This window comes from Asterias rubens, chromosome 2 (genome assembly GCF_902459465.1).
Source record: "Asterias rubens chromosome 2, eAstRub1.3, whole genome shotgun sequence".
NCBI classification, from domain to species: domain Eukaryota; kingdom Metazoa; phylum Echinodermata; class Asteroidea; order Forcipulatida; family Asteriidae; genus Asterias; species Asterias rubens.
The window spans coordinates 8,162,682-8,183,104 of record NC_047063.1 but is presented as its reverse complement, the minus strand read 5'-3'; the positions used below and the strand labels follow the sequence as shown (position 1 = coordinate 8,183,104).

The window sequence follows — 20,423 nt, the reverse complement described above, 5'->3', positions numbered from 1 at the left end:
TATTGAATGGAGTTTAGTCTTTTTCCTCTCATATACATCGACTGAGGGCGCTATTCATTTATTTAATGGTCAAGGAAACGTGTCCCCAAAAAATTATAAGTCGATAAAATCGAGTCAAGTTTACTCTGCAATTTCGCTCTTCAAAACAATTTTTAGCTTCTCGACATGACAAATGAAAAGGGAGACGTGGGTAGTTCAAGAAAACGACGAAAAGAATCTCAAAAATCTCCGCGAAGTACACATCCAAAGGACAAAGTTGCAGCGACAGAGCCTACCGTCAATAGTGCCGAAATACCGGCGGTGACTGCGCCCAGCGAGACACCACCAAACCCGGAGTCTAGGCGCAGCGCAAAGAAAGCGGCCAAACAAGAAAGGGTAAAAAAAATTGTGTTTTTGAAAACTGTTGCATATAAGTGTATTATATCAATTAGTTGTTGACCTTATGTATTTGAAAAACAAAATTAATTTAAAAGTACAAAAATTGTGTTTTTACTTAGGTTAGGCACAGTCTTTTGTTATAAATTTAAAATAAAAGTTTGTGATTTATTAACTAGACGACAATAGTAATACAATACTTTTTGTCATTGTGAAGTTGGCTCGCTAGCTACGACCTTCTAATTGCAAGCCATGCAGTATAACCACCATACCACGGTGACCACACAAGTGAGGCTAAGTCTTATGAATAAAAAAAGGGAATAATTTTTTATTTTTTTTACAACTAAAGTATATATGCTTATTTTTCCACTTCCCTTTTCTTTCAGGATTCAGAAACTGCTCAGCGTGGTTTTTTCTCAAACTGTTTCCACATTGGAAAGTATGTAGTTTTAGTATTGGTCTTGCCTGCAATTCTCAACCATGCATCATTGTACAGAGAAGCAGCTGAATTAAAACCACAAGGTAAAAATAATGTACTTTCATGTATAGGAATTAATAGGGGGCATATGTTTACAAACGATGATACACGTGATTCAATTAAATTTACGTTGTATTTCATTCCACTCACTATACTGTACATGGACAATTTAGTCAGCATTAGTCAACTATAATGATATTGGGGGCTAGAGGTAAAAGAACATTTGTTTATCAGAGGTGTTTTTAAATTAGCTAAATATAGTTAATGGTCTGACGTTTTGACCCTAGTAGAATCTTTCTTGAAGGCCAATTGATAACACAACACCAAAAACATGTATAAAACTGGTGTTCAAAAGCAGTAATGTGGATGGAAGAGAGAGAGGGGGCAGAAAGCATACAGAAAAGTAGTTCCGATCATCAAAACCCTCTCTCCTCCTCCTGCAAGCTTTGGGAGGATGGAGGGTTCAGTTGTCAAAACTTATAGAAAAATAAAGCATGAAAACAATAAAGGAAAAGGCCCGGTTTATCCATAAGAGTTTAGAAAAACAAATGACAGAATCAAAGGTGGAAAGAGAGACAAAAAGTAATTAAGGGCTTAGTTTTTTTTAGTTCAGTTCAGTTCAATTCGGCTTAATTGGTGAACAGTACAGACTAAAATGGGGGCTATCTGTGAAGAAGGAAAAGGAGGCAAAAACAACAAAATTGTTAGTTATTTCCTTCTAGACTATCTAGCAATTTGTTACAAGGATATTGTTTCAGAAAAATTAGCTATTATGACATTGTGATTACATGTGTACCATTGTTTTTCTTCAGGTGAACTGTACGATGTTGGATGGAACCACAAGATGCTTTTACACTGCACTGGCACAGGCTCACCAACTGGTAAAAATTTGAGTGTTGCTTCTCAAATGTTTTTGTTTGTTGGTTTGTTTGTTTGTTTGTTTGATGATTTTCCTCAAGGGCACTTGGTAGAGCTCCCACAAGGGAATATAAATGCCAAGATAGTAACAACCTACTCCTTGAACTACTGTCGGTCAAATCCTGGTCTTGACACTGTTGTCCTTGAGCAAGGCACTTAACCATAACGGCTTCGTAAAAAGTTGGGAAGGTAGTGCATTCTGCTTCTACCAACCAGGCTCCTACTGTGAAGGGTGTAACCCTGTTTCAGCCCCAGGAGCACAATGCCCCTGATGACAGTTAACCAGGAGTGCGTTTTGGCGACCCCAACCAAAAACTGTTTCTGACGTCATAACCAAAACGGTAACCGAGCTCACAACTCGGTTATCGTTCAGTCTGAACAGCAGGACCAACAACCGAAACAGTTTTTGGTTGGGGTCGCCAAAACGCACTCCAGGGTCAACAGCCCAAATCAGTTAAGTATAGCCCTCACCTTGAAGTGGCCATCCGGCCTTGTGCGTTGGGCGATATCTCATAAAATTTAAGTAAAACCCCCAAACCCAGGCTTACTGATTTAGTTAGTGTCCAATGTAAACTATTTAGTATCTGAACATAATTAGTCCATCTTTGTGTATTTAGTTGTTCTTGATGCACCAACTGGTATGACGTCTGATGCTTGGTGTTTAGTTCAACCAAGGATCGCTAAATTTACTCGAGTAAGTAGAGAAAGTAGACCTCCATTCCTTTTAACAAATTGTTTTACGCAATATTGTTTTGCGTATTCATGAAGGTTCTTGAGGTGTCACCGAGTTAAACTCAATGCCCTTGAAACTTTTACATTGAAAGGTAGAGTCATAGAGTGCCTTTTGCCCACAAAATGCTCGTTAATTATCAAGAAAGATACCATGCAAGTCTCATGTGAAAGTTGTACTGAATGCAGTGCCTCTTTGCTGAGATAACAAACAAAACAACTGTCACAGCAATTTCACAAGAACTTCACATCCATCCACGTTCAGCGAGGTGTGACAAGGAAGGGTCACCAATCCTCAGAAATCTGACAAACAATTCATGCATGAATCTTTTCTTAGATTAAAATGTTTTGGGGTGAAAAATTATCCAAACCATATTACTTTGAAGGGAATCCTCTTTCAAGATAGTTTATACTGCCAACAGCTGCAGTGCCTCTCACCAAGTAAGTTTTTATGGTCATCATTTTTTTTTGAGTAACTTATTTACCAATCTATGACCCTAAGTTTAAGAGCTATCTTTTTCTAGTAACATTTATTTTGAAGCTCAGTCCCACAACGAGATGATTAGTATTCTTACTTGAGAAGAGAGGGGTAAAGTGAAATTTGGTACATTGACAAAATATATTTTTCTATGTACAGGTTTGTTCTTATGATAGAGCTGGTCTGGGCTTCAGTGAGAGGACACCTGTGGTAAGATAATAAACATGAAATGATCCAGTCTTGTTTGTAGGGGTAATTGATCCCGCCGCACCAAATTTTTTACTCGCACACACTGCCTGCTCATAACCCCTGTTACAGGTTGATTAAATTTTGTCATTTATGGCACATTTTAATTTGACCTGTGGCTGATGAAATCTTCGCACACACTCAGGTATGGTAACCCACAAAAGAGGCATCAAATCAAAGATAAACTGGTCCCCTTGCATTCTTTTTTGATCTTGTGACATGTCTAACTGTAAGCAGTTTATGTAAAACAGTTTGTGTAAAACTTACTTGCTCTTTTTTTAGGGGTGGGGGATCACTTGCATTTTGACCCGACAACAATGAAAGTAATAATGGTTAGGATTTAACTGATTTTGTTCTTTAATTTGTCAAGAATTTTACTTCAGAATCCTACAGCGTTGTGAATGAAGAGAGAGGACAAGCTAGTACTGTGGAAAGGCAAGTTAACCATAAAGGGTTTCGATTTGAGTGTTTTTTTTTATCATGAGTATTGTGATGGTTATTTCCAAACTTGTTAGCACATGTTGTGATGTGTCTTGGCTGAGCAGTTTAGTGCTTCCAATTCAAGTTCTGGTTGCTGAGCCATCTGGGTGTGGATTCGAATCCAAGTCGTGACGCTTGTATCATTGAGCAAGACTCTTTAAGTAAAGCTGCTTTTGGGTACCTGTGAGGGCAGAGATGGCTCTTGTGATTAATTTAGCTTGGAGTGTTACATATTTGGCAGCCTATGCTGTATACTCCCCAGGGAGCTGAGATGGTTTAAGGAATGAAATAAATGACACAGTGAACTGGGGAAATAATGTTGGAAAAAAGTAAATTGAAACTTTGAATGTATTTTTTTCAATAAACTCTGCTTGCTCAGAACATTATATACTTGCTATACACATTTAGTTTACCTTTTCTTTTTCATTATTATTTGTTAACCTCCCCTGTTTTAGGATGGTTGAGGACCTGTATCACCTATTACAAGTAAGCAGTGATCAGCCTCAACCGTTTATTATGGTGGGGTCTGAATTGGGATCCATCAATGCAAGGTTCTTCACTCAGATGTATGAGCGGTAAGTCTTGAGATGGAAACAAGGACTATTGTTACATCAAAAGAGTTGCTTACTGAAATGGCGTCCATGGTTTTCATGGTTTCTTGCAAGTTCAACATTCAATAATCTTTGGACACAGCAAGAGTTACAGACAGTTCTTATTCAGAACCAAAGTCTGTCCATATAATTATATTAACTTCTAGTGAACAAAACGGGCTAGAGGAAAGAGAAATAGTTAAGAATGTTTTCCACACTGTATCGCTATCTATAAAACCATGGAATCTTCAGAGTTTTTGACTTGTATTATGATTTTGGGGGTCCAACGTTTGCCAACTATGTGTATATTTTCAATGTAGAATGCATTAAAATGCCAAGGACGTTTGCACATTTTTCAATTAACGTTTGCGTTTGACTTGAATTTTTCATTGATACAGCGTTGTTTCTGACCTGGTACTGATCGATCCCCTTGCTGAAGGAATCTTTGAGATGGACAATGGAATATGGAGTAACTTTTGGTGAGTATAGATTCAAATCAAGTTTTTCTTGTAGGTCACTACCAAGTACCTAGCTTTTACGAGAGCTTTTTTGTATAAAAAAATGGAGAAGGAATCACACCTGATGGCAATCATGATAATAAACAGATTTCAATTGTTTGAATTGTATGGACTTGAAAACTCTGTTGAAGGGTTTGATACCCTTTTTGGCCATGTCATGATTCCCTACTCACTGTGAATGAAAATGAATGTTATATATCTTTAACTGTAGAAGTTTCAGCTTCATGTTATCAAGTTTTTGAAGTTTTGAAGTTATCAATTTCTTTTGAAGTCACAGAGCTTTGTTTTAGGAGAGTTGCTTACATCTCACTGATACGAAAATTATTTTTGTTAAATTGTTTTACTCATTAAAAAAAAAGTTCAGCACCTCAGCAAGTTTGTGTTTTCAAAAATGTTGACACTTATTCACCTATTAGGTTTGAGCACCTACTGCCTTCCTTCCAGTCTCTTCAGCTCTCTGCTGCGATTGGTCTATCACGCATTGCCTTATTGTTAGGTCTCATGGAACAGCCAATCACAGGCAACGTTATACCAGACACTGTAGTCATGAGACAGGTGAGATATTTTTATATTGATCAACATTTGTACAATCTTGTACAAAGACAAATTGACTGTGGATTTACTAACTGAGCTGTCTAGCCCTAAGCTTGGTGGTCTCCCTATTTTATCAGTATCTTTGTTCAGGGCTGCCAGTCAGAAGCCAAACAACTTTTAACTGTCGTGTGGCCAGGGACCACACACAAGTTTATGATACAACCTGGGAAGCGAAACAGAGGGAGCACCTTGAGGGGATGCAACTTTGTGTTTCAGCTTTGGCAACACTTTTACATGAATTGAGTTACATTATTTGTTGTTGAATGTTTATTAGGAGAAGTCCTCTCGATCCACTAAAGCTAAAGTAGTAGTAATGGCCAATTTTCTACCTTCCGCCCAGGTAGTTGTTAGTAGGCAGTAAAGTTCTTTTCAGAACTGAGAAGTCTCCTGAATTCTGAAACTTTACTTCGCAGAAGTAGAATATAAAGCAAGGCAAGTTCTCAAAAGAACATAATCTACTTGTTAAGTAGATACACATGGTGTTACCGCAAACCAAATATAAAGTATTTAATGTTGTTATTCATTATTTTTTTACAGAAATATTTACTGTGTCAGCCTCGTCATCTGAGTTCAGTTGTTGATGAGCATTATTTCATCAATCAGAGTTTAGCTCAATTAAGGTAAGTGATTATGGGCCCAATTTCATAGAGCTGCTTAAGCACAAAATTTTGCTCAAGCGAAAAAATCATTGCTTGGTAAAATCAGATTACTGGCCAAGACTCCACTCAATTGTTATGCTATTAAGTAAACAACAGCTAAATACCAGTCACAAGCAATGTATATGGCATGACACTTTGGCCAGTAACATGTGTAAAATAAGCGTGCTACTTTTGTGCTTAATATTCTTTTTTTGCTTAAGCACCTCTATGAAATTGGCCCCTGGTCTTTGGGTGGTCAGGTTGGCGTAGTGGTATCTTTCCTGGCCTTCCACTTCTTGGGACCCTGGTTCAAATCCCGTCAGGGGTAACTGATGGCATTGGTTTTTCTTGGAATAATTCTCTGGGGTTTTCCTCCCATTTCTGCAAAACAAAACTTCCTTGTCTTCTCTCCATGTGGTTCTTGGTTAGTTCAGTGATTAAGTTCGCTTTTCTGAGAACCCTTGGCTTCACAACCGGAATTGTTAAACTAATAAATAAAAATTGCTTATCGTACAATTGTGTCAAACCTCGATAAAAGTTAACACCTTTATTTCCCTTTTGTTTTATCAGAACTGCCTTCCTAGTGAAGCCATTCCCGAAGTCTGTATCAGTGACAGTTATTACTGGAAACTACTACGACGAGCAACTGCCAAGCTCTCTTAATAAGGTAAAACAATGAACATGAGGCCACTTGGCTGCCATACCGTCACTCTGTTCAGCACCATGCATTATGCTATATTTGTGTGTTATTTTTATTAGTAGAGTGGTAATATGGTGGGCTACTGACTAAATATTTATGTAGATTGGTGCTTCTGATCAGCAGAGTGTGGGTGCGAGTCCCAGTCAGGGCACCTGTGTCCTTTAAGCAAGATACTTAACCGTAATTGCTTTGTCCTTTGGGTGGGACATTAAGCCATAGGTCCAATGCACTAGGATTGGTAGTGCATGTGAAAGAATCCAGGTAGTACATGTAAAACTTGAACTTCATCTCTTGAAGGAGCACAGCAATTTCCCTCTGGTTAGGGGCACCTCTATAAGGAAAAAGTAAATTTGGTTACATTGGTTTCATTTCAAGAATGGTGCACTCATCGAAAAGAGAAGGGTACGCCCCTGGTGTTCCTGGTCTGATCGGCAACATATTGTGCAACAGCACCTTTCAAACCATTACATGGTGCTATGTAAAAGGGAATACATGTAGGTCTCATCGTCCCTGAGTGATGGATATGAGTGACGGATATGTAGCAAGCCACTAAATATCATTGTTGTACCGCGATCTTTGTTTTGACAAATCAATGATAATTTAACGTAGATCAACCTTTTTAAAAAATCAGTTTTTGAATCCTATGTGCAGGTATGGGCCAAAGCCCAACAGAATCTGATGTCCAAAGCACACAAAGACGCTAAGCATATTCTGATCAACGGCGCTGATCATCACATGCTGTACCGTAATCCAAATTCCATCGTGGAACCGGTCCGTAAACTTGTCAAACAATGGAGGGCTCGGCATAATGGAACGCAAGAAACTAGTGACAGTCAGAACTCTGGTTCTAATGGGACTGTACGGAGTGAAAAGTCATGATAAACAACAAGTACTTGAAATATTTTACTGTTTTTTTTTTAATATTAGGTGTATGACCAAGGTTGGATTTAACAATGAGTTAAGACTAGTCTTATCTTAACTTAGGACGAGTTACTTATCCTAATTTAGGACTAGCCACACGTTTTTAATATCTCCTAGGACTAGTCCTAACTCGTGAAATGGCCCCCTGGGGCTTGATTTTATCAAGCTGTTAAGCAGAAAAAAATGCTTGACCTGTTTCTTTGCTAAGCAAAAATGAGTCGAGCACACCAGCCACAACAATGCAAACTTAATGTAATTTTGGCTGGTGACCTGTTTCTGTTAAGCAATTCTTTTCTGGGCTTTATGAAATTGGGCCGTGTACAAACACAAGCATTTGAGTTGAAGAACTCTCTTATTCAAATGACAGAGTTTAAATTTAAATTTAAAGGCTCATTAATTTTAAATGTAATGATAATGTTGCCTTAATATTTACTTTTCTAAAATTTAAAGTTAGGGTCATAGATTCTTTTTTGTCAAAGTAATGCTGAATTTGTAATTGAAAAACTGTCAATAAATATACAATAAAAGTTACGTGTGAAAGTTTCAGCAGAATACCCAGCAGACTACAGTGTACTGGTTTAGAAAACATCAAACCACCGTCAAGGTATTTTTTATAAAGAACTTCGAACCCATATGCATTAAGCGAGGTGACAGCGGGCACCAACCACATCTCTGGCTGCAGCATTCACGAACAGACTCCACGCCTTCATGCGAGTTTTGGAGATTCAAATTTGTCAAACTTTTATTGATTTCTTATCAACATGGCATCTCAGATGAAATTATTTCTCAGGATGCCTATTACCATCTTTACAAAAAGGCTTTTGGATAAAAAAATACACCCATTCTGTTTGTGTTATTACCAAAGTATGAACCTATCTTTAAGATGTTAGAAATAGGCTCTTGAAGATCCATCTCTCTTGACAAAACGGAAATAAGAATATCAGATGAGGATAATCTTTTTTCGGGGGGGGGGGGTTGTTTCCAGGTATTAAGTAAAAACTTGGGTTACAACAATATTTTTCAAGACCAGTTATATTTGTAATGATAGATATTTTGACAATTTTTTTAAAAGAGAAACATTGAATGAATTTGAAATAAAAACTATGTCAACTCTAAACAAAACTCAAAGTACTTTATTCTCAATATTTATTTGTTCTCAAACAATTCTTCAAAAGCTGAAACAAAATTAATTACTCATTCATACATGTATTTCAGTTCTCAACACCAAAAAATATAATTTACACTTAAAAACAACAAACGCTCTATTTATGTGGTGATCCAATAGCCAAAAATCAATTTAAAATCCTTCAAACTTCAAACCCTATCATCTAGTAATATAATAATTAAATCACACATTTTAAATGGCAAACACTTTTATACAGTTATCTACAAGTTGAATACTTCAAATGTTATAGGATAAATTCCTGATTTTATTTTTCACAGTGTAGTAAGTGACTTGAATCTTGGTGTTGGTAAAGTTTTAACCAAATTGTCTAAAATATTCTATTTACGTGACTTATGACAAATAGTGATGTAAAGTTGTTAATATTTTCACCGACAGAGAAAACAGTAGAGTTTTGTTAAAACGACTCGACAGCGCCAAACAAGAATTGTTTATTTTTTTTGAAAAGCCTAAACTGTATCAGTTCAGTAGAATATAGTAATAAATAAAATTGTCAATGCTGTTTTGCTATCATTGCACCAAAACCTAACATAAACTACAGTTTGTTTTTGCAGCATTCTTTTAAAAGTTCACAAAGTTTAAATTTAAGAATAATTTGAATAATTTGAAAACCAGAAAGAGAGGCAAGAGAAATATAAAATTCAATGCATTTGAAATGCTTTAGGTGGGACAATCTTTCCAGTCCAAAAATACCATAAAAATCTTTCTGTACTGGTAATTTGTTTATAAAATATTTGTTGCTCTTTGAATACACAAAAACAACGTAGCAATTGTTGTACGATTGACCAAAAACTTAGTTAGTTTGTTTAGATAATTTTCCCGCCAAGGGAACAGGGCAAACTGCCACAAGGGGATATCAACGCTAAGCTGGCATCAGCCAATCTCTCACATATAGACATTGGTTTTACGCCTATGATTATGAATTGCACAAATTAAGAAATTGTGATTTAGCAACTAGACAACAGTACTTATTCTAGTCATTGTGAAATCAGCACTTAGCTGGGGGATTCAAACCCACAACCTTGTGATTGCAAGACCTGCAGTCTAACCACTAAACTGGTCCCCTGTCCTTATCTGCAAACCATACGATAAGGACAGGTATTGGGGTTACAGAACCAACGATATTAGAACACTCTCATCTGCTCATAACCGGACTTTCTCCTTTATTGCTCCGCGAACATGGAACCTCCCAGTTCGCATCAGAAATTGAAACTCTTTGCCATTGTTAAAAAAAACTCTCAAAACTCACTTGTATCTGATGTAATTTGTTGTAATGATAGTTCCATTGGTCTCACTCTTTTCAGCGCTTTGAAAGGCGATGTATAAATATTTAGTTGTATGCATCATTGGATAAATCATACGTGTATGACAGTACATGTACATCCATTTAATGATGTCTTATATGTTAATGTGTCCGTAGAATTTGACTGTGAAATGAGTGCGAGATCAATGGTACATCCGTACTGTGCAACAGTCAGGATCTTGATGCAGGCTTAAGGCCACTCTCTGGTGTAATTCACAAGCCTCGAAGTGCAGCCTCAGATGTTCAGTCTATCTAACCACTGGACCACAGTTACTGGGTCTTTGTAGACATTAGAGGGCAATATGAAACATAAATAAAGCCAGGATTTATAAACTCCAAATAAAGTATACAGTTAAATCTACTGGCCATCAATAGTAACTAGGCACAAACTTATTTTGAACTAAGACACGCATACAGTTCACACCTCAAGGTTGCATTTATGTGCAATTTGTCATTTTATAAATCTGGGCATTGATATTTTGTGGAATGGATGGTGTTCAGGAGATAAAAAACTAGAAATTTTCTATGTGTACAAAAGTTTGTGACTTGCTGGAGAGAGCATTAATTCCTTTGTTGCATTTGGCGCATTTTGCATTAGATTTAATTGTTCACTTGGCAAGAAATAAGACATAAAAAGAAATCAAGATAATTTATTTGGCAATAGTTCAACCTCAATCATGGAGAAGAAAGCTGATAGCCATTGGACACTTTTAGTAAACAGTATTGTCCAAAGGCCCACACTTTGTGTATCACAACTAATATATAAAATAACAAACCTGTGAAAATTTAGGCTCAATCGATCATCGCAGTCAGGAGAAAATAACAGGAAAACCCACCCTTGTTTAAAATAAATCGACATCGAGAATTGATAATTGTTTTAATGTTTTCTCAAAAAGTAAAGCATTTCATGGAATAATATTTCAAGAGAAGTCTTTCACCATTACCCTCTGTAAACCCTGTAAGTTAATTGTAAATCTGTGAACTTTTTAATTCTGTTCCGAAAGTGTATAATGGCTTTAAAGGGGACTGTGGATGTAAATAGATGTATGAACCCAAAACAATCAACAAAGTAGTTTGGCAAAAACTGAAAAGTATAACTTGAAAATTAAATACTATATAAGAGTACAATATATAGGTACAGATAATCTATAGACAACCCATATATCCTAATAAACACAACTTCAAGAAAGTTTAAATAAGAAATTAGAAATGTCACCAATAAACTTAATTTATAATTCTTCACAAAATCTCAAATAGTTTGGCAAAATATTTTGAAAGTTTTACCCTCAAAATACAAGACAAACTTGGAAATAGGAGCAATTTCTTCCTGCAGCATCCGAAACTTAGTTGAACAAAAATGTTAAAAAGTGTTCCCTTCAAAATAAAAGACAACACTACACTCCACTTACTTGGAATTGTTAGCAAATAATCAAATTCAAAATCAAATTTCAAAACCAAAACATCTAACTTTTACCGGATGATTTTGTCCGACCATTTGTCGCAGCGGATCCACTTCCCTTACTACCACCTGAATATGGTCTATCTTCAACACTGATCCTCTTCTTTAATGTACGTCTTCGGGCCGTCTTAGCCCTCGGGATCGATCCGTTGGGCTGGGATGAGGATGAGGTTGAAGAGGATGGAGGACGTGATGAGGAGACGTCGGAGAAATTACGTGGACTTAATTGACGTTGGGGTAAAGAGCTGATGGTACAGGATGAAGCTGCAATGAAAACAATTGAAAACGGATTTTAAATTTGTGATTATTGCCTTGGATAACATTTAATTGGCTAATTATTATTTATTTATTTAAGGTATATATATTTTATTTATTTATTTTTATTTATTTTGTTATTTATTGTCAAAACCAACAACCAATTACAGAGAAGGGAATATAAACTTATATGAACCATATATACATATAATAGATAACTGTTATGAATTTAAATTAGAACAAATATATTGAGTAAAAAACCTAGCAGAGTATTCTTTAAAAGCTAAATGACAACACAACAAACATGGTATATGCTGTAAGTGTAACAAAAGAAGTCAAGTGGAACACATTTATATAGAGAGATACAGAGAGGGACAGAAAGCACAAGGAAAACGCAAGGGATGAAAAATTAAATGTCAACATAGTCCCACATTTTAAATCATCATACACACTTACAAAATTGAATTAAAAACAAATCCACATTTCCATTTTACAAAAGATTAGACAGAAAATCATGCATTCTTGTTAATAATGGTTCAAGCACCGATGCCCGCCTGCAAAAGAGCAACATCAATAGATTACAATGGCATTTCAATAACACACATTATTCACAAAAAATCATTTCAATGCAAATGAACAATTCATTAATTTCATTGTAAATAAATTCATTAATTTCATTGTAAATAAATTCATTAATTTCATTGTAAATGATTTATTTATCTGAAACACTTTCTCAACTTTTAAAGATGAAAAATAACAAAACATACATTATTCCAGGGAAAACCTACACAATCAAGTAAGGACTGGAACCCCATTCAACATGCTCCCCGTCGGGATTCGAACCAGAGACATGAGTAAAACAATTCAACAAAAATAGTTGTTGTCTTAGTGAGACGGAAATTATTTTAGCATGTACAACGGATCTAAAAACTTGACGACTTATGAAGCTGTAACTTTTACAGGTAAACTCTATTCATACATAATAACTTTCATAAATCATACATATTGATACATCTTCATTCAGAATGAGTAGGAATTCATGACATGGCCAAAAGCTTGATCTACAAGTACAATAGATATCAAAACCCTTTAGGGGCAAGGCCTGGGTTCCAATTTGACACAGGGACAAGATTTGACGATTGCGGGTGATAAAAGGTTTCAGCGGTTTTTACCTGATGTAGCTCTAGAGAGAAGCTTGGGTGAGTTTGACGATGACGAAATCCTGGAGGTCTTAATGACAGCCTCTAGAGTGTCATCCATTAAGGAGGTGAAGGTTGCGTTATCATAGGCAGCATAGCATCCCTGCCAGGCTAGATAACCTACGATAAATAAAGCAATACAACTCAATACTGGGTCAGCGTGGTCATCATGTGGTTAGTTGACTAAAGAATTTGCAACCACAAGGTCGAATCACACTTTCTCGATTTGTGCAATTCATAATCAAAGACGTAAAATGTATGAGAGAGATTGGCTGCTGCCAGCTTGGAGTTTATATCCCCTTGTTTGCAGAGTTCCCTTGACGGGAAGATCATCTAAACATCAACAAAAAACAACTTGGCATCTACTCACATTATCCATTAAAACCCTTAAATAAGCAATGATACACTAAAGTTATTTCACAATTTTCGCCAAAGTACAATATCCTGAGGAAGTCAAAGTCACTTTGACATTCTAAAGACGGGTCCATTCCACAAATTTAAGAGGTGTGTGTGTGGGGTGGGTGGGGGGGAGGCCTGGTCCAAGAGTTGTGTATTTGAGTCTAAAAAATATTATCACTCATACACTCTGTGCACAAAATTGTACATTAAAAAAATATCTACCAAGATATGGCCATCTATTCTGTGTAGCAAGCTTCCAGGCGTCTTGCTGACAGCATGTACAAGGTTAAAAACCACTCCCCCCTGCCAAGCCAGTCATACTATGTGGCTTACTGGGGAGCCAGTCACTAAGTAGTGGAACCCTCCTGCATTCGAGTAATTACATAAGTTACTCCCTCACTAAAAGATGTTATGGTACTGGGTCTCAGGAGGTTGGGAGGGGGGGGGGTATTACCAAGTCAAACTTCTAATAAATACCTTCTGGATGTAGAATAATGATCATGGGTGTCGCACGAACACCAAACAGCTCAGGAACACTGACGGCAGAGGAACTTGAAGATATCTGCGTCTGATCAGCATTGGACTCTTCGGTACATTGACCTAGAAAATAAACACCACACAAGGCATTGGTAAACTTTCGTAGATGCTCGAATCGAAACTCATAGTTCTTAATCCGGCGGTTAGAGGTTCATGTACCACTCTAGTAAATCTTTATTTTTCAACCCAGAATTATTTAGAAATTTATCCAGTCCCTTTCCCTTGGGGTTTATTTCTTGATATTGGAGGTAAAAAGTTGCATCCCCTTAATGTGATCCCCTGGCTGCTGCTTCCAAGGTTGTATCGTAAACTTGGGTGAGATCCCTGGCTATGGTAGTTACACTTTGAATGGCTTCAAACTGGTACTCCCAAACAAAGATATTGGCAAAATAGGGAGACCACCAATATTGGGGCTAGCAAGACAGTTCTCTAAAGAAAAGAATCTACCTGGCAAGTAGATACACACATGGTGCTACCGCAAACCAAATATGTATTGATGCCTCACCATGCAATGCATCAAATTCCATATATGCTATTATTTCTCCTGAAGACGAGCAGAGTATACTGTTCAAAACGTCGAGAGAGATTTTACTCATGGTTGTATCCGCAAGTTTACTGTTCATGTTTATATTTATAGTTACTCTTATGCTATTATTATTTTGTTGTTATTATAAATCTCATCCCTGAATACCTTGTTGGGTTTCTGCTAATCCTAGTGTACTTCCAGGCATCATGCCACCATCGTTGCTGTAACAACTACAGCTATGCCTGATCACACCATCATCTCTCCATCCACGCTGCATAATCTGCCTGGACAGACTCTGTATATGGGACTCAATGGAAGGCTCCGTGCTGTTACAGCAACATGAAACGCAGATCACCTGGAGAAAACAAATTAAAACAGATCTATCAAGAGTCTAAGCTATGAAACTTAAAGGCACTGGACATGTTTGGTAATTGTCAAAGACCAGTATTCTCACTTGGTGTTTCCCAACAAATGCATAGAATAACAAACCTGTGAAAACTTGGACTCAATTGGTTATCGAAATTGCAAGAAAATAATGAAAGACAAATTATTGGGTCATACCTTTCCAGCACGGTTCTTAGCATAGTCAACAAAGTGATCCATCGCTTTCATTGAAGCAAGGCACCTTAGAGAAAAAAAGACACAGAGAGTGTTCCGATTAAAACCTGATCATTATGTGAGGAGGTATGAACACACGCTAAAACAATATCATGGAATAAAAGTAAAACATTTTGGGTTGAACAATGGCTTTTTTTTTCTCTTGAGTTGAGGGAAAATTTCAATTTAAACCTTTTCATGCACGTGACTATTTAAGTGATAAATTGATCATATGTACACATAAATAAAATAAAAAATAAAAAAACAGGCAACAATAGCACACTCGAGAGTCCTGTACCCCATTCTGAAAATTAATGGTCCTTGCTGTCTTAATGTTTTGTTTTACAATTATTTTTCTGGAGGGATATAAACCAGTCTTCACGTGAAAGAGTTAAACATTTTAATTGAGTATACTTACCATCTTGTCCAGAAGAGTAGCATCGTTGGGCAGCGGTTAGTGAGTTTGGTTGGGATGAGTAGATGTTGAGCTTTATCAAATACATCCATGACAGACACAGAGGCCGGAGGGACATGTCGACTACTTACTAAGGGCTGATGGAGACTCATTAGGATAGATGTGGCATCGGGTGAAGCTTCGATAGCTAGGGTCTGCTGGAAGTTACAACAACCAGCTTGTGGATGTCTGGAAGAAGGGTCAAGAGAAAGAAAGGGTAAACAGAAAGATGGCTTTAATAAAGAACAAGATGAGGATTACAATAAATTGGATGCAAAAATGGAAGATGCAACAACATGGAAGTGTCGTGGCCGAGCGGTTAAGAGCACCGAATTCAAACTCTGGTGTTTCTGATCAGCAGAGTGTGGGTTTGAATCCCCAGCCGTGACACTTGTGTCCTTAAAGACCTGCTTGAACGAAAATGTCAAGTCGTGAACTTTGCTGAATTCCATTTAAAATGTTTTCAATGAATAAGGAAATCGAGTCATATGATTATAAATAGATTTTGATTGTGTAAAAAAACAATCATTTTGAATACCCTTATCCAGTGCTTTTCTGAGAGATTTGCGAAAAGCCCCGTTACGTAATCACTCTTAAAACGTCATAGTTGGGAGCTCCAATTTGTAAAGCCGCTTTGTTGCAGCGTGGATGTATAACAAAGCAAACTCCCACAAATGACGTCAGCGGCATTGTCCTTTGGCGCGCGCTCTCAACGGCAGAAGTGTTTTTAGTTTTTCAAAACCTTTAGGTTGGGGCCTGATTTTTTAATCGATAATTACGAAAAACTCATAAGTGTAAACATATCAAAATTACATTAAAATGGTCAACAAGTGCATTGTAAACAAGTCTAAATACCATTTCCGTTAAAAACCTTCCGCTCAGGTAGCTGTTTAAGCAAGACACTTAACCATTGCTTCGACCTTTGGATGGGGCGTAAAGCCGTTTGTCCCATGTGTTGTGTAATGCATGTAAAAGAACCCAGTGAACCCAAGAGAAAGAGGGTGACAAGTTAAGGTTTTAAGGGGCAGATATAACTATGTTAACTGTAACCTGAAAACCGCCCTTGCAGCCAGGGATCCCACCCATGTTTACGATACAACCTGGGGATAATCTTAAAGGCAGTGGACACTATTGGTAATTACTCAAAATAATTATTCGCATAAAATCTTACTTAGTAACAAGTAATGGGGAGAGGTTGATAGTATAAAACATTGTGAGAAACGGCTCCCTCTGAAGTGACGTAGTTTTAGAGAAAGAAGTAATTTTCCACGAATTTGATTTCGAGACCTCAGATTTAAAATTTGAGTCCCTAAAATCAAGCATGTGAAAGCACACAACTTCGTGTGACCATGGTGCGACAAGAGTGTTTTTTTCTTTCATTAATATCTCGCAACTCCCACGACCAATCGAGCTAAACATTTCTCAGTTTTGTTATTTTATGCATATGTTGAGATACACCAAGTGAGATGACTGGTCTTTGACAAATACCAACAGTCTCCAGTGTCTTTAAGGGGATGCAAATTTTTGATTCAAATAATAAACCATAAGTGAAATTCCCCTTACCGGTTGTACCATAAACTTGGGTGTGATCTCTGGCTTACAAGGCAAGTTACTGGTTGAACGGCTTCTGACTGGCACCCGAACAAAGATATTGACACTATAGGGACACCACCAACGTAAGGCTAGGTACCTCAGTTGGTAGAGCGCCGGCAAGTTAATCCCAAAGGTCGTTGGTTCCAATCCCGCTCGAGTAAATTTTTCATTTATCAATCCCACATCATTTAAAATTTACCCAATCAGTTTCCTTTCTCCTTGTGGTTAATTATTATAAATGAACAGTTTAAACTTGTACTCATTGTGCAAAAAGAAAAGACTTGAAGAAAAGAAATAGTAATACTTGTACTCATTGTTCATCCATGCACTTACCTGCTGTCCTTCCTATGTGTGGTGTGCAGACAATAACAAGAGAAGGGTAGGAATGGACTAGTGTTGATGACAGTCACTTCTGATGGGTCACTATTACCGACTGGATGGTCAGTGACGGCTATGAGACAGATCTTATGTAACCCATCGTAGGCACTCAACTGTTAAGATAGACATTAAGTGATGTATAAAGCTTTGCATGGTATGGAAAACAAGAACTATAAATAGTTAAATTTGCGGGTACAACCATGTTTAAATCTGGGATGATTCCTGACAAAAATGTCTGAAACTACTATCTCAATTTTGAAGATATATTGAAATGGTGCCATTTCCACCTTTTGGTTACCCCTGGAATTAAAGGTCTCAAGGAACTTCTTGGAACAGCATCCTCAACACTAGAGAAGTAGATCAAAAGCAAGAGTGAAGGGCTCGGGCAAGGGCCCATCAAGAATATAGTCTAGATCGTCTGAAACTTTTGAGCATGATTAAATAAATAAAATAAAAAAATAAAAAAATTAAAAAAGAATGCTTTAAAAAAGTTAATAATGAGCACTAACAAATTGATCATTCAATGCTTTCAGAGTGGCCACATAATACTTTGCCTTTTAACAAGATTTTAAGATTTAACATTTTCATATTTTGCTATTTGCGGAGACACTTTTTTTGCACTGACACATTTAATCTTGTTCAACAATCAATCCTTCTGAAGAGGCTAGCCATTGATTTGTGATTTACCTGGAGACATATCCGGTCTATGTTAGAGTGCAGCAGGAAGCCATGTTGTTTACCGTTGACTAATACTTTGAATCCTGATAGATTGACATCTTTCTTGTCTGGGATGAGATCCCACTCTAGATCCACTGATACTGTGCCTGTTGAAGAAAAGAAGACGTTTTGTTTGTACTTGAAAGCGTGTTGAATCCAATCGTCAGTGTCACGTTGTTTTGCGCACGGGGAAGACTTATGTGCGAGAAAGAGGGAGTGTCTGACATTTGAAAGCATGATTAAATAAAATAAAAATTAAAAGTTAATGCTTTAACAAGATTAAGAATGAGCACACAAAAATAACACTCATTGCTTGCAGAAAAAAAGGAAAAAACAAGAGAAAAAAAGGGCTTTTGGTAGCGAGGGCTTACGAGATATGGCCAGTATTGTAGCTGAAGTTACTCATGCCAATTCTCTTTACCTGTGCAAGGCGCACGACACACATATCTTGCGTTGCGTCTGCATGTTAACGCTGTGGCAGTCAAGAGATGGTGACCCAGAATTACATGCGTCTTGCACGCGAATGTATACTTGTACGCACGGCAGCAGACAACACTGTGAGAACACGATCAAAACGGAAATTTCTTTAACGTTGGGAGCTGCACGTTCCCTGATATCCAGGACGTCACTGTAGTAAAGCCCCAAAAATATAAGGCCGCCAGGGCTACTCATACCAACTCTCTTTACCTGTATAAGGGAGAAGTGTCTCTAGTACTTGGAATAACTGCTCTTCCATCTCGGCTAAAGCTGATAAAGCATCAGAGATCTGGTTTACAAATGAAATGAGGAGGTTAACAGTTGGGTCATAGATTCTTTTCTTTTTTAACATAATGCTGGTTTATAGACACCATTATCAAGACATACACAATTTCAATCACATGTTAAAGTGCTGAGTAAACAGCGAAAAACTATCATGATATTTTCACAACACCATCGAATCCATCAACGTTCAACCGCATTTCTAGTCACATTTCCATTTCTCATACAGGTGTGGGTTTGATTCCTAGTCATGACACTTGTGTCCTCGAGCAAGACACTTTGAACTATAGTTGCTGGGGTTAACTGGGTACATGTGATTCATTTTGCTTGGTGTGCTACATTTTTAACCGCACAGGCTGTTTAAGGAATAAAATGACTGGCACAGCTACCAGGGTCACTGAGTGACAGATTTGAGGGATATAAGAAGCCACTAATATCATATAAGAAACACTTTCAGGAAGTGCACTAGCGTCAAGCCATGCACAAGAAAAATAACTGGAGACTGATTACATTCCACATGTCAAACATGTCGTCTTCAATAACTACAAAATATTGCTGCTTGTGTGGTTATTTCACCCAAAAAACCCACTCTCATACATGTATAACACCTGTCAATGTCACCCAGAATCATCTACAAGCTGTTGTTGATTGTTTTCAAAGCACTCAATAGACAAGCACCAACGTACATTCTGGATATGCTCAACATCTATAAACCATACCACAACCTTCGATCCGGAAATAAATATCTTTTTCAAGGAGTAAAATCTCATCGCAATGGGGTGACAAATCATTATCTGTTCCAGCACCACATCTGTGGAATCAGCTACCTTTCATATTAGCGAATCAGTGATTCAAAACTTTTCTCAAAACAGGTACACCTCATGTCCCTTCCCCTTTTGTTTCTCTCTTCTTTAGTTACAGTGCCTTGGTGGATTTGTGCGCTTTATAAGACTTTGTTGTTACTATTATTATGACATTTTTAGAGTGACTTACTTCTGCAGCATGGTCTGAATGTTCTATATCACCAGGAGGCTGGCTTGAGCTACTTTCCTGCTGGTAACCGAACAGCTCCTGCAGCACTCTGTAGAGTAGAGTAGACATTCACACATTAATGGATACCAGAGACAGTTTCTGATTGGTTGAGAGTGTAGATCATGTGGCCAAGTGCCACATAAACAAAGTTAGAAGTAGACTGGTCCTCTGTCCTTCACAGCAAGGATAAGGACAGGTGTTGGTTTTACAGGACCAGGGGTCGATTTCACAAAGAGTTAGGACTAGTCCTCCAACTTAGAACTAGTCCTAGGAGATATTAAAAACATATGTACAGTCCTAAGTTAGGAAGAGTAACCAGTCCTAACTCGAGATAAGACTAGTTTTAACTTTTTGTGAAATCTGACCC

General features: G+C 37.4%; 2 protein-coding genes across 3 annotated transcripts in view; one reads left to right on the top strand and one right to left on the bottom strand.

Moving 5' to 3' along the window:
- The first annotated feature begins 63 nt into the window (after window positions 1-63).
- Window positions 64-7,904, top strand: LOC117306770. Its single transcript, XM_033791271.1, has 12 exons — window positions 64-375; window positions 762-897; window positions 1,666-1,734; window positions 2,389-2,465; window positions 3,138-3,188; window positions 3,595-3,659; window positions 4,160-4,279; window positions 4,693-4,773; window positions 5,229-5,367; window positions 5,944-6,026; window positions 6,615-6,711; window positions 7,396-7,904. Exons 1-12 carry the CDS (start codon window positions 166-168, stop codon window positions 7,621-7,623), a joined length of 1,356 nt encoding a protein of 451 aa, XP_033647162.1. The 5' UTR covers window positions 64-165; the 3' UTR covers window positions 7,624-7,904.
- Window positions 7,905-11,100: 3,196 nt separating this feature from the next.
- LOC117306614 overlaps window positions 11,101-20,423 on the bottom strand; it is a 68,299-nt gene continuing 58,976 nt past the window's right edge. For both annotated transcript variants that reach the window (XM_033791103.1, XM_033791107.1), the window contains exons 54-63: window positions 20,018-20,105; window positions 18,953-19,031; window positions 18,236-18,372; window positions 17,504-17,661; window positions 15,542-15,766; window positions 15,088-15,151; window positions 14,692-14,881; window positions 13,941-14,063; window positions 13,038-13,184; window positions 11,101-11,874 (exon numbers count right to left, since the gene is read on the bottom strand). In XM_033791103.1, the coding sequence (XP_033646994.1) occupies window positions 11,615-11,874; window positions 13,038-13,184; window positions 13,941-14,063; window positions 14,692-14,881; window positions 15,088-15,151; window positions 15,542-15,766; window positions 17,504-17,661; window positions 18,236-18,372; window positions 18,953-19,031; window positions 20,018-20,105 (1,471 nt within the window). In that variant the 3' untranslated portion in view covers window positions 11,101-11,614. The remainder of the gene's footprint in view (window positions 11,875-13,037; window positions 13,185-13,940; window positions 14,064-14,691; window positions 14,882-15,087; window positions 15,152-15,541; window positions 15,767-17,503; window positions 17,662-18,235; window positions 18,373-18,952; window positions 19,032-20,017; window positions 20,106-20,423) is intronic.

What these genes read in the sequence shown, in the direction of transcription:
- LOC117306770 (XM_033791271.1), top strand. Translation starts at nt 166, where the DNA reads ATGACAAATGAAAAGGGAGACGTGGGTAGTTCAAGAAAACGACGAAAA. An exon ending in GGATCGCTAAATTTACTCGA is followed by an intron (nt 2,466 to 3,137) that starts GTAAGTAGAGAA and finishes TTCTATGTACAG; the next exon opens with GTTTGTTCTTATGATAGAGC. An exon ending in CAAGCTAGTACTGTGGAAAG is followed by an intron (nt 3,660 to 4,159) that starts GCAAGTTAACCA and finishes CCCCTGTTTTAG; the next exon opens with GATGGTTGAGGACCTGTATC.